Below are 15,000 nucleotides of genomic sequence, written 5' to 3' on the forward strand. Positions count from 1 at the left end.
TTTGCGCTCCAGCAGTTAGAATGATTTATGAATTCAGGCTTCGTGGAAAGTCTGCCGCTTTCTGGAAGCCGTCTCTCTCAGTTTCCCTCCTCGTCTCGCTCCCCGTCCGTCTGAATATCATTCTTCATCGATACATACCGCATTACACGTGATCGCAGGTCGATACACACCTCATCATATCTAATCACTGATCAATGACATCCGCAGCATCGTCTTACAACAAAATCAATTTCACAAACGTGTTTTAAGGAGGAAAGTGAAGTTTTGAAGTCGATAGTAATTGTGTCAGCAAATTTCCCTCTGAAAAAGCTCTTATGATCATTTTCATTCCCTCGGCTGCAGTTCTCTGATTGAAAATAATTTTCAAAAAAGTTGAGAAATAAAGTAAAAGAAAGAGGCTGCCAGTTTCACTTCCTGTTTTTACTTCCTTATGCTCCAGCTTCCTCTTGAACATGCCTCCTGATCATGAGCTTTTTCTTACTGAGGATCTTAAGTCAGGAACCTGAGGCCAGGAACTTTAACCCAGCGTCTTTAGCATAGGAACTTTAGCCTAGCTTTCATAGCCTGGGAACTTCAGACTACACGTTAGCCCAAGAATTTTAGCCTAGTATCCTTAGTGCAGAAAGTCTAGCACAGAAACTTTAGCTTCAGGAATTTAGCTCAGCCTCTGTAGACCAAGAACTTAGCCTAGGAACGCTAGGTCAGGAACTTTAGACGTGGAACTTCAACCTCACATTACTCTTTCTTGACTCGGCTTTGAGCTCCCCAGAGTCCAGCTCCTAAAACTTCTCCCAGAGTCAGGCTCCACCCCCTAAACTTTCCCCAGAGTCAGGCTCCACCCCCTAAACTTTCCCCAGAGTCAGGCTCCACCCCAAAACCTTTCCCAGAATCAGGCTCCACCCCCTAAACTTTCCCCAGAGTCAGGCTCCACCCCTAAAAAATCCCAGATTCAATTTCCACCCCTAGCCCTTTTCCCAGAAACAAAAGACACGTCAAAACAAAAGACACGCTTCTGTGGAAGCGTCCAAAGTGACGTTGCTACGATTTGCAAATTATTACTTGTAAGGTACCACAAGTGTGTTCCCCAGTGTGTATTTGTATGTAGCTCACCTGTGTGTGTGTGTGTGTGTGTGTGTGTGTGTGTGTGTGTGTGTCTGTCTGTCTGTGTCTGTCTGTGTCTGTCTGTGTCTGTCTGTGTCTAACCTGTAGAGCAGTCGGTTCCGGTCCAGCCCTGCTCACACTCACACACCCCCGTTTCGGAATGGTACGTCCCGTGTCTCGAGCACTGCTCCTTACAGACCGGGAGAGGATTCTCACACATTTCTCCACCCCATCCGGCAGAACACACACACTCCCCACGGACACACACACCTCGACCTGAACATGTGGGGTCAATGCAGTCCACTGCAACACACACACACACACACACACACACAGAGTTACAGTTCATCCAGTTCACTCTATGCAGAACTGTCAGAATGTGCGCACGCTAGGGGATAAGAAAAGTGACAGAAAGAACAAAAAGCTTGTGCGTTTGTGTTGCTCACACACCTTCCTCACAGTTGTTGCCTTTAAAGGCCGGTGCGCACACACACACTCCATCAACACACTCTCCGTTGTTGGAGCAGGTGGGATCGATACACTGTCCATCCTCCACTTCACACTCCGCTCCCTTCCAGCCGGCGTGACACACACACACACCTTTATCATACTCGCCGTTACCGCTACACAACACCGGGCATGAGTCTGAAACACACACACACACACACACACACACACACACACACACAGGTTTGGTTTGGTGTGTATCTTGTGGATGTTTTTGGTGCTTAGCACTGTCAGGTTGGTGTAAGTTTTGTGTTAGGTTACTTGTTGTGCTGTTGTGCAATAGGTTGTGAAGTTGACGTGTTTTGTGTGTGTGTGTGTGTGAGATGTGTGTGTGTGTGTGTGTGTGTGTGTACCTTTTGAACAGTCTGGTCCGAGGAAACCGGTGAAACAGTGACAGTGACCTGAAACACACTCTCCGTTTCCGTTACAGTTCGTGGAACAACCGTCGCTCATTTCTGCGCACACACACACACACACACACACACACACACACACACACACACTAGGTCACCAAGTACACCATCTAGTAAAAGTTTTGTCGAAAAAATGCTTGCAGCATCCTTGAATTTGGCAGAGTGCGTTATTGATTTCAGTGTGGGTGTATGTGTGTTTATGTGAGTGTGTGTGTGTTATATTGGAGTGTGTGTAGGTCGGCTTTTCCGTTGCACATCACTGAAGCATTGCTTTCTATTACAAAAATAGAAAAAAAAATTTTTTTGCTGTGAAGGTTTGTGACCCGTGATATCTGTGTGTGTGTGTGTGTGTGTGTAAATAAAAAGATGAGACACAGCAGTGATAAAGTGTGTAGGTGACCGAGTCTTTTGAGTGTGTGAAATATTGATACGGAAAAGTGACGGTACACTGCGTTTAGGTGTCGATATACATTAGCCAAGTTGTTTGTATAATGATGCGTCACAGCGAAATACTGAGCGACAAATAAAAACGATCAGGACATTGTGGTGCGTGTGAGAACGAACACAGGGTGTGACGTGTAACACACAGTGTAACTCAAAACCGAGTGTGTGTGTGTGTGCGTGTGTGTGTGTGTGTGCTGATGGGAAGAGTGAATGCCTTGTGTCGGCTCTTTAGTTGCTCTGACTCTAAATAGCTTATTGCAATTATGATAATTAACTTATAATTACTTAACTATTAAATCAGCGAAGCTCAGTGTCAGTCATGAGAACGTAATAAAGCTGTCAGAATGAATTTCAGTTCAATTTGAGTATTATTTACGTCCACATAAATAATTTATACCATACGAAATATCTGACGAAATATCATAAATAAATAAATAAATAAATGTATGTTTCCTGAAAATGTTATTTTATTAGTGTAAGTACATAATAACATTATTTTTTTTAAACCATGGCTGTACCTCAAATGCACTACACGAGTTCCATGTTGTGTTTTGTTTTAAATGTAACGTGTATTCAGTATAAACGTGAGTTTGGATTTGGCGTAACGATGAGTGGCAGGCTCGTACTTCAATCCTGTATCAATACTAAACACCGTAACTTAATATGTGCGACTCAAATCTAGCTAAATATCAATGACAAGAAATCATTACTGTGCAGAAGAAAGAGAAAAAATAAATAAAATGATGATAACAGGTAACAGGTAGAGGAAGAGACAGGTATAAAGAGACAGATAAAAAAAGAAAGAGACATATACTGCATGTAGAGACAGAGACAGACAGGTACAGAGAGAAGGAAAGAGAAATAGAGAGAGATAGGTATAAAGATAAACAGGTAGAAAAGAGACCGATAGAGAGGTATAAAAAAAGAGAGAGGTATATTGAGAGAAAGACAGGTTCAAAGAGAATAATTAGGAAACAGGTAGCAAAAGAAACATAAATAGAGAGACAGAGAGATAAGTAGAGAAAGAGAGAGGTAGAGAGAGAGACATGTGGAAGTATGTAGCAAGAGACAGGTATTGAGAGAGTAGTTTGAGAAAGAGAGACAGACAGGTGGATTAGAAATAGAAATAGAAAGGGAGAAAATGAAAGAGATGGGTGTGAAGATGGAAGGGTAGAAAATAAGACAGGCAGAGAGACAAGTACAGAGAGAGAGAGAGAGAGAGAGAGAGAGAGGGGCAGATTTGAGAGAGAGAGAGTGAGAGAGAGAGAGAGAGAGAGAGAGACAGGCAGATTTGAGAGAGACAGAGTGAGAGAGAGAGAGAGAGAGAAAGACAGACAGGCAGATTTGAGAGAGACAGGTACAGAGAGAGAGAGAGAGAGAGAGAGAGAGACAGAGGCAGATTTGAGAGAGACAGGTACAGAGAGAGAGAGAGAGAGAGAGAGAGAGAGAGACAGAGAGAGAGAAAGACAGACAGGCAGATTTGAGAGAGACAGGTACAGAGAGAGAGAGAGAGAGAGAGAGAGAGAGACAGAGGCAGATTTGAGAGAGACAGGTACAGAGAGAGAGAGAGAGAGAGAGAGAGAGAGAGAGAAAGACAGACAGGCAGATTTGAGAGAGACAGGTACAGAGAGAGAGAGAGACAGAGGCAGATTTGAGAGAGACAGGTACAGAGAGAGAGAGAGAGAGAGAGAGAGAGAGAGAGAGAGACAGAGGCAGATTTGAGAGAGACAGGTACAGAGAGAGAGAGAGAGAGAGAGAGACAGAGAGAGAGAAAGACAGACAGGCAGATTTGAGAGAGACAGGTACAGAGAGAGAGAGAGACAGAGAGAGAGAAAGACAGACAGGCAGATTTGAGAGAGACAGGTACAGAGAGAGAGAGAGACAGAGGCAGATTTGAGAGAGACAGGTATAGAGAGAGAGAGAGAGAGAGAGAGAGAGAGAGAGAGAGAGAGAGAGAGAGAGGAAAAAATAGAGATAGGTAGAAAATGAAACAGGTAAAGAGAGACATATTTAGACACACAGACAGATTATTTAAACACACTGACAGGCAAAAAAAGTGAAAAAAAAAAGTGACAGGTAGAGACTATTTACAGAAAGAGAGAGATACGTCGAGGAAAAGACCGGTATAGAACGAGAGAAAGACTGTATTGGGAGGTACAGAAAAGACAGGTAAGGAAAGAGATGAGAAAAGTAGAACACTGTAGGCTGATTAATATTTGAACACGTAGGATTTTCTGGTTAGTAAAGACACTACTGTTGACTGTGAAGTGAATTAGAAAAGGTGCAACAGTAACACAGGAACACGAGAAGCAGATCATCGCTGTCTCACCGTAATGACCAAGACGACTCCAGCGGACTTACTTCAGGACTCCTGTCAGTGCGCATCAGTGTATGTGTTTCTGCTAGTTTCTGGCAGTAAGTTCACCTCATACGTTTGAGTTTTGCTCTCCTCATGGAGACATTTTGTTTGAATAATGTCTACTTACAGCCGTTCCCGGTGCTCAGGCTCTCTTTGCAATTGAGCTCACTCAAACTGACTCCTTGACAGCGTGACTGAGCCAAGAGCGTAAAGCGTAAATTGCAGAACTGCAGCTCAACAACCTAGGGACTCCTCGAGGAAGTTGACGAGAGCAATTACAACAATAGCTCTCCACCACCACAACTGAGTCGATTCAGGAAACACGCAGTGCTGATACTGACACCAGGCCTAAGGAGGCCAGGATTCCCCACGAACAGCTTGACCATCACTCAGAGTTTTCCTGTCCAGTTTTCCGGAGTGTAGCCTTGCATGTCTGCAGTGGTGTGATGGTTCACCTCCCATCGGAACCACTCGGTGCTCCCTCACCTTGGGATTTCAACCCTCTGCATTACTGTCATTCCTTTTCTTAACAGCTGTAGCTCCTGACAGGCCCCTTGGCTCTGGGATCAGCAGTGCAATACTTCTGCAATTTCTATCCATGTAAATTTGACAAGTTTCTGAGGCACAGTATCACAGATTTCACAACAAGTTCTGCACACTTGACATTGAGAGTCAGTGTAATGGAAAAGCACTGCTAATGACTTTATAATAGATTCAGAAGGATGATCTACCTTATCAGGATCACGAGAACTCAATAGAGCGATTGATCTCCAGGGCGATCCAGCTAGATCATCGACAGAGATGGCATAGAGAGAGCTGATAGCTGGTAAGTAAGCTCGATTCCACCTCTTCGCACTGACGAGGAAGCTTGGTTATAATTAAAGGAGGGAGGCAAACAATGTGCCGGGGATATACTGTGGTGCGGAAGTCAGTCTCCAGCTGCCTTCAGGCAAACGCACTGCTGACCCTGAACAATTCCTAGAAAAATTCAGAGAACACCTAGCACTTTTTACACACATGATCCACCATTCAACTAGTCAGAGGCTTTACTGAACGTAGGAACCCTTCTGTCATTCAGCTTTAGCAAATCGTTCCTCCTGGTCTGGATGGTGGTGGATCTGCGTTTACCTGAGAACACTGGGTGAGAGGTAGGAATACACCCTGGATGGGAAGACAGTCCCATCACTGGGCACTCTGACCACACTCGTTTACATGCAGGGGGCAGCAATCCACTGACTGGCCGGTTTTGGGGAGGTGGGAGGAAACCAGGAAACCAGGAGGAACCCCACCCGGATACAGGAAGAACAGTACGGCAAGCTCGGGATCAGACCAGGGTCCCTGGTGGCAGAACGACTTGCTGTACCACCCTCCTGTACGCCAATGAACGCTCACGAGATAAGACTTCAGTAACAACAAGGCAGAAACCGCAGGTTTTCTCAAACCTGTTATAGTCACAGACCCCTTTAACTGTTTAAAAAACCAGAGAGGGGTTTATTTAACAAATCGTTAAAAAAAACGGGGCACATTATTTAACTGTATACAATAATATATCTGCTATATATTGGAGCTTTTTTCTAACCTTCACACCCAGAACACATTTGACTGAAAGTGAATTGTCATTAGATTCCAGTTGACATTATTTATATGTATAATAATGTTGATAATGGTAGGTTGTGGTTTCTATCACAGAGGAAAGACCACCTGTCTGTGCTGCACGGACGCTTAGGGGGTTCCTGGACCCCAGTTTGAGAATCACGGTTCTACAGTACCACGTCACTGCCTGTAGAAGTGAGCCAGTGATTCGCTGCCTGGCAGAGTACCGCTTATACCTCTGAGTACGAACAGCGAGTCATACACTGTGTTCTAACTAACACACGACCAAAACCCTACAGCCACACCAGCCCTCTGCAAAAAAAACCAAAAAGATCAGACACACCTGCCCAGGTGGGCCATAGTGCGTGCGTGCGTGCGTGTGTATGTCTGTGTGTGTGTGTGTGTATGTGTGTGTGTGTGCCCGTTCTCACCTACAGCCGTGCTCTGCACCTTCACCTGCTCTGGTTTTCTGCCGTCATTGTAAACACCGATGTGCCACGTCCCCGCATCCAGATACTCCATAAACACAGTCGCCATGGCAACGCTCCGTCCATCCTGCTGCTGCTTCCCATCCAGCAGTTTCACGAAATCAAACTGCACACACACACACACACACAAATTGTTACTTCTACATCCCACTTTACACCTGGCTCTCTCTCCACCTTTATCTCTCGATACCTGTCTCTTTCTCTGTCTTTCTGTCTCTACCTCTCTCTCTTCCTTTCTTTTATCTCTCTCTCTCTCTCTCTCTCTCTATCTACACTTCTCTGTTTCTATAACTTTCTCTTACTACCTGTCTCACTCCACAACTCTCTTTATCTCTGTTTAGACAGAGCCCCATATACTCAGGAAACTGAAGCAGTAATGCTGAAGTGTACACACACACACGCACACACACACACACACACACACACACACACACACACACACACAGAGGACATTTATGTCTTCCATCAGTAGCTCTAGTTTTCTTTCTAATTAATAGGCAGGAGTGTGTGTTATGACAATCATTGTGGTTGAATTTCATTACTGACACTCTGTGTGTGTGTGTGTGTGTGTGTGTGTGTGTTGAACCTCTCTGTCACCCACACACTCTCTGAGTGTTCGGTTACATAAACATATGTCTGAGCATATGGGTGGGTCACACTGCGGTCATTGAAATTCAAAAACCACACACACACACACACACACACACACACACACACACAGTGTGGGTGCATTTAATAACATCTCTATCTTTGACACACACACACACACACACACACACTTAGATTCAGAGCCCACTTCATTAACAGGCACTAATTATCCACTCCTCTTGCTTTGCCTCCGCCCACATATACAATCTCACACACACACACACACACACACACACACACACACACACACACACACACACATGTAACCAGAAAAAGCAAAGCGCAGTGAGGAGCATAGAATTAAATTATGCACGTCTATAATTTCCTTAACGATGTGAATGGTTCATCTGGAAGATATCTCTGCTAACGAGCTTTAATTAACGAGTGGAACTCGCCCGGTGCCAAATCATTAGGAACACGGAACATTGCGCCAATTATCGGGATTAAAAAACGATACGGAGACGATGCAGAATTCCGAGCCAAACACCCAATTCTGGCTCCTAAACCAAGTGTGTGTGTGTGTGTGTGTGTGTGTGTGTGTGTGTGATGTCTTTGCATGAGTTTGTGTCTTTTACACTGTGTCTTTTTACTTTTGTGTCCTTTACTCTGTGTGTATGTATGTCCTTACCTGAATGTGTGTGTATGTGTGTGTGTGTCCTTACCTCTGTGTGTGTGTGTGTGTGTGTGTGTGTTTCTTTACGTGAGCATGTGTGTGCCCTTTTACCTGAATGTGTGTGTCTTCAGCTGAGTGTTTTCTACAATTTTCCTAACTCTGATAAACATCTAAAATGTAAGTGTGTGTGTATACCTCTATGTGTGTGCGTGTGTGTGTGTGTGTGTGTGTGTGTGTGTGTGTGTGTGCGTGTACATACCTGTGTGTGTGTGGGCGGTGTGTTCCTCCGGCCATAGATGCCCAGCAGTGCAGTGTGTGTGTGTGAGACGTTAAATCGGATGAACTCCGGATGCTGCAGAGCCATGCTGAATCTCCAGAAGTTGCTGGGTGGAATGACCTGGAGGAGCCGACCTTTGACCTCAACCTCGCCCACATCGTAGCCCCGCCCACGAGGCCACACCTCCTTATCTACAGAATTACAACATACATAAATTAGTACAGTGTAAAGATGCACATCAGACATCAAAGCCCAGGCTCAGGCAGCATAGCGTGAGCTAGAATGACCTGGAATAGCCTTAAATAACTAGAATGACCTTGCATGATCTAGAATGATCTGGTAATTTAAAGTGATCTAGAATGACCTTGCATGATCTAGAATGATCTGGTAATTTAAAGTGATCTAGAATGACCTTGCATGATCTAGAATGATCTGGTAATTTAAAGTGATCTAGAATGACCATGCATGATCTAGAATGATCTGGTAATTTAAAGTGATCTAGAATGACCTTGCATGATCTAGAATGATCTGGTAATTTAAAGTGATCTAGAATGACCTTGCATGATCTAGAATGATCTGGTAATTTAAAGTGATCTAGAATGACCCTGAATGATCTAGACAGATTGAGAATGATCAACAATGATCTAGAATGACCCAGGATGATCTGTAATTGTCTAGAAAAAGATCTAGAATGATCTACAAAGATCAAGAATGATTTATAATTATCAGTGGTGATCTGGAATGACCTAGAATGACATAAAGTAATCTTGATAGACCCACAGTGGTCAGAACGATCTACGATGACCTAGAACGATCTAGAAGAATGTAGAAGGCTCTAGATTTAACGACGATGATCCAGAATGAGATGCGCTGATGATATTAAGAGCAGTAGACAGGGAGTAAAAGCGATATACATTATCCATGTGTTTTAGTGATGACAGCTTTCCCGTGGTGAATTATGTCATTTCGATAACCATCACACGACCTGTCTAATCACCTCCCGATTCTATTTTACAGTGAGTTATAAAATGTTTAAAATGTGTAACATAAACAGGGTTTTCTCGCAGGATCGTTCGGTCAGCGAGTGTCTTGATGGACTCCACAGGGGGATTATGCTTTTATTTAATGTATCATTAAACGAATCAGATTGAAATGGTTTAGCGTATTACGACGTGGATGTTGTTTATTCCCACTGAGCTGTCAGATGGATTATTAACAGTGTGCACATAAACATGGCCACCGTGCTCACCGTGACACCCCATTAAACATTAAACCTCACAGCTTACTGGTTATTACTGTATACTCTATAGTGACAATATCCAAGGCAGAAGAGTGAGACACAAACTCCAACACCAAGTGACACATTATAGCCCCGTGGAAAGAAGAAAGCCAGGAAGCCAGGAAGCCGTGGACATGAAACGGAGCCCTAAATACAGCAATAAATAAAATAATGTCTTAAAATATTCATCACAAAATAGGTCACAGACGCCGTGCACAAAGATACTAACTATATGATATTAGAAGGCGAGTAAAATTTCGCCTCTGGAGCCAAATAGGTCACGGCCGCCGCTGACAGCACTTCTGCTGTTTAGTGTTTTTCCTGCTTTAGCACACCTCATCAGTCAACGCTGATGAGTTCGAGCAGGAAAAACATGTAATTATGCAAATTCAGCCAGCCCTGCTTTAGCGCTTCCTCTGATTTAGATTTGGTTGCGTTTCTGGGTGAAAGCTATTGATTTTTTCCCTTCTTTATATGTGTGTGTGTGTGTGTGTGTGTGTTAAAAACAACCCGTCTGCACCGCCATGGAAAGTTATTCTTACCGAGTTGCCAGAGGATGTAATTTCACAAGCGAGTCATTTGCATTTGGGCGCTCGTTTAAAGCCAGTGTGGCCTTTTTTTCTTTTTTTTTTTTTCTTTCTGAAAACACGGTCAGGATTTTTCCCCCACAGGCTATGTTAAAAACTTAATTTATTATATTGCACTCGGCCGGCTGGTGAAAAGCAGCGCTGTAGATGGCTCAGAGATATGAATGTGTTTTCTTATTTACCCTCTTGTTTCTCTAATGGAGGAACGAGACCTAGCCCTCCTAGAAAAGGCCACTCCGGTCACTTGTGCTAGTCAGGTTGAAGGCTAGCACTTTTTTTTTTTTTTTTGCAAGCATGTTTTGCTGAAATGAACCGTGCCATTTTGAAATGCCACCATTTGCAATGCTGCCCCGAGCTCGAGCTTCAACAACAAAACCGTCGGATTTGAAGTTTTATAGAGTTTGATGCACGCTGCGTAAAAGAAAACACACCTTATTCGCTACACGGCGCACTGTTTCGGAGTCCGCCATCTTGAGCTGTTAAAAGATCTTAATGCTAGCCGCTGGATCTTCGGCCATTTATAAGGAGTTACTCATCATTAATTAGTACAGAGTTACAATACAAATCAGGTGACCTTTGACCTTATGGCCCACAACTTTTCTCATGCGGTGGTAGAAAACCAGCAGAGACAACACACGATGACTTGAATGATCTAGAATTCCCTGGAATGACTTAGCATGAGCTAGAATGAACTAGCATGTCACAGAAAAACCTAGAACGATCTAGATTTATCTAGAATGATGCAGAATTGTTTAGAATGACCTAGAATGTCCAGGACTGTAGATTGATCTAGAATTACTTGCAATGATCTAAAATGCTCTTGAATGAGCTAAAATAATATAGAATAACCTAACATGGTACAGCATGACTTGAAAGATTGATTAAGAATGATCTAGAGTGAAGAATTAGCAGAATTCTTCTTATAAAGACTTAGAATGACCTACAATGTCCAGAAATGACCAACATGTATCTCGAATGACCTACAATGATATAGACTAACCCATCATGATGCTGAACTATCTGGATTTATCTATATATTTATCTAAAATGATCTAGAATGAAGTAGAAATATTTACAATGATCTAGGATAGAATAACCTGGAATGATCTAGAAATGTTTAGATTGAAGTAGAATTAATTACAACCATCTAGAATGTCCAGGAATGATCTGCACGGTCAAGAATGGCTTACAGTGATCTAGAAAGACTTAGCATGAAAAAGATATATCTAGAGTTATCTAGAATGAAGTAGAATTCTTGAGAATGATGACGAGTATGACAATAGAATAATCTAGAATGATCAATAATGTCCAGGATCTAGATCGAGCTAGAATGTCATCAAAATGCTCTAGAATGACGGAGAATATATAAAATAAATAAAATCAGCCCCGCCCACATCTCTCGTTATGAACTGGAGTGATGTAGCTGAGGTTACGGAACCACGTTGACTTTCCTATTTTTTTTTTCCAGTGTTTTTTCTAGTAGTATGGTTCATATTTATATAAAAAATATCAGGATTTAATCCGAATAATGATAAAGATGAGGATATATGGAGCACTAAGTGTCACTGCGTCATTAGCTAACAAGGTCACAGTCGCTAACTTACTGGCAATGGCTAATATTAACTCGTATTGATGATGGAGCACGAGATAATTTGCTCATTTAACAAACCAAATATTTCTAGACGTCCTTCTTTTGTAACACTTTTAATACGTTTTGAGCGCCGTACGTTAAAAACGTCAGAAAAATAAGCAGGAAGTGGCACTTTCTTGTTCCCCACTCGCTCACAGTCAAACGGACAGTGTGACTCAGTAGGAACACTCGTCCATCATGAGGTGCACTTAACTTTTAAAATGATTGGTGACCTGCACTTACAGTCCTCTATCATTGTTATTACTATCAAAACGGTGTCATCCTCAAACAACCTGAAATCAAAACTGACCTTTTTTTCCACCTTGTTAGCTCATGTCCTTGGTCACATTGCAGCATGATTCATCTGCACGAATCACTCCAAAAGACTAAATACGGTCTTTGTCTGTAATCTTCCACTAAAGTGCTGAGACTTTCCATATATACACACACATATATATATATATCTACATACATACACAGAGAGAGAGAGAGAGAGAGAGAGCGCCAATAATTTCACATCTTGTTTCACTTCCTGTCCCAAACACACAATCACGTTATGCTTCTAAATAATTAATTTCCAAAAAAAAAAAAAGTGAATTGACTCGAATCCCTTTCTAAGGTTCACAGAACATTACGGATTCGAAGTTTTCACAGAGCGCCTGATAAAACTCATCTGGTTGTCTATAAATGAAAATGACTTTCGTTTCTATCACGTTTCTATCCCTGCATTTCACGTAGCTTTTATTATCAAAGCTAATGTAATAACGTACTATTCAGTTTTTTCTTGGACACACACGTCTTTCATGACTACTACTGTGGCACACTGTTCATTAAAACATATGAAATGGATGTATAATTTATTTATTACTGCACTGCCACAGCAACAATCTATGCATCTCAATGTGCTAAATAAGTGAGTTGAATACGATGTTTTCAATATATAACCTCCTCCTTTCTTCTTTCTGACTCTAAGAGGTCAACAACAACAACAACAACAACAAAAAAAAAAAACGACAAAGCAGCCGAAGGACACAAACACTTGAAAATCAAAATAAAAGGCTCAGCCCACATACAAAGCTTTGAAAAATTCAATTTACAGAGTACAATGCACAACCAAACCACAGACCAAAACAACATCAACACTATAATACAAATTTATGCTCACAAATACATCGCAAATATGATTAAAGACTCAAAATGGAGTCTTTAGAGTCCAGTAGAACTGAAGATTTAATAATAAATAAATCCACGTCCAATCCGATATCCCGATTTTCGCCACATCACGGATGATGTTAAACGCATATTAGATTGCACCGGCTGTGCAAAGGGCCCAAGTGCTCGGGACGAGAAACTGCTAGAACACTTTTAAATGAAATAATTAGCTTAAACACTGAGGCAAAAGGGAGCCAATAAAAAAATAGTTTGCACAGGCATGAATATGTGACCAAAAATATACACACTGTCATATTTATTACACTTTGCAATTCAAAATTACTTTATTTCCTCACAAAGTAAACTTTCCAGAGCTGATTAACTGCTTTATTACACACCGGGGTAGTGGAGTAACTGTATTCATAGATTTCTGAACATTATGACCTGCATTAATTCAGATAGAAATGCGACAGTGATCCGAGGACCTCGGAAGATTCGGAACGATCGGAGGACTCGGAAGGATCCTCACTCAGGTAATGAAGAGCTCAGATTGATCGTATGTCAATGAAAATATCCTCAAACCAAACAGAAGTTGATCAAATGGATGGGAAAAGCCTTCACCTGGTCAATTTATGACATTTTCTACTTTATTTACCGGAGTTCTGAAAACTAGAGATGATCCTGAACTGAAATATTTCTCTGTTGCATGTTTAATGTGTCTGTCCAGCATTTTAAAGTGAAAATGGAGGAAAGATTGTGTTCGGTGAAATGATCAATGTGCCAGTTTTGTTCTGTTGGATTTTATCAGGTCATTTGAAACCTCTGTGCATAGAGAGTGTGTGAGTGTCTGTTAATGATGACGAGACAGCGCACGACATTCTGAACTGATTAGACTTATGTACATTTCGCTACGGCACATAGCTATAAAAAAAAAAGCACGTTTAGCTAGCAAGGCTGCATTTAAGATTGAGACTAAATAAAATACCACGTCTCCACGTTGTTTCGCTGTAATCAGACTTCAGACGTCACACCACACCAGCGTTCGTCCCCTAGCCATCCTTCTGCTCGCTAGCTACACTGCAGACGTATTAAAGACTTCAGACGTGTATCTGGATCTTGGCTGGTGAAGAAGCACGTACAGTAAACGATCCCTTAATGCAGATCACGTGCTCCTTTACCTGTCAGCTTCATCCTGCTCTAAGAAGGGTGCATTTAATAATTTGGTTAGCGTTGGGTCTTAATGTAAATAAAACCGAGCCAGCTGACGTCAATGCTAAAATCCTGCAGCAAATTGAGATTGACTGCACATTACATGGCGGAGAGAAGGCATTAGATATCTTGGTATTTTTATACCTCTGTCGATAGACAGACTACGCCACGCCAGCTACGGAAAGCTAATCCATAAAATCACAGATGATTGGCTAGCATTACCTCCATTACTGCCAGGACCAAGAGGACCCCAAAGAGCAACCGGTTTCTCGCGGTTCCTACTGAGCAAGTGTTTATTATAACCAAAACGGAAGCACTTGCATTCACAGTAAGCTTCACACTTCACTTCATCACACCACACCACAGTTGATTGTTTTACTGAAACAGCATGACACCATGTGGTTGATTCCTCATTTCACAGATGAAAGCGTGCACTGAGACACTTTCCTATCCTGACCAGATCATTTTTAAAGTAAGAGTACTTTTACCTGAGTAAGGTGTTTTCCATCTCCCGGATCCCATTGAGGAGAGAAATTGTTCTGTATGAACTCTAACCAGCGGGTTCCTTCCCTTCTTTATGAATAACAGTTATGATGGCGTCTCTCCAGGAGGGAGCTCGACAAGCTGGATCTAAAAGATATAGTTGTAATAATGGAGGCAATATTACCTCTGTAAATCTTCTACGTGTCACGGCCGGGGC

General features: G+C 42.2%; 1 protein-coding gene across 1 annotated transcript in view; it reads right to left on the reverse strand.

The window, feature by feature from the left end:
- The window catches only part of tenm1 (teneurin transmembrane protein 1), a 142,293-nt gene that overhangs the window by 28,267 nt on the left and 99,026 nt on the right, over window positions 1–15,000 (reverse strand). Inside the window, exons 7-11 of the mRNA XM_053230361.1 lie at window positions 8,426–8,634; window positions 6,849–7,011; window positions 1,962–2,063; window positions 1,552–1,746; window positions 1,204–1,404 (exon numbers count right to left, since the gene is read on the reverse strand). Of these exons, the coding sequence (XP_053086336.1) occupies window positions 1,204–1,404; window positions 1,552–1,746; window positions 1,962–2,063; window positions 6,849–7,011; window positions 8,426–8,634 (870 nt within the window). The remainder of the gene's footprint in view (window positions 1–1,203; window positions 1,405–1,551; window positions 1,747–1,961; window positions 2,064–6,848; window positions 7,012–8,425; window positions 8,635–15,000) is intronic.

The sequence above is a fragment of the Pangasianodon hypophthalmus genome, chromosome 27 (genome assembly GCF_027358585.1).
Source record: "Pangasianodon hypophthalmus isolate fPanHyp1 chromosome 27, fPanHyp1.pri, whole genome shotgun sequence".
In the NCBI taxonomy this organism is placed as follows: domain Eukaryota; kingdom Metazoa; phylum Chordata; class Actinopteri; order Siluriformes; family Pangasiidae; genus Pangasianodon; species Pangasianodon hypophthalmus.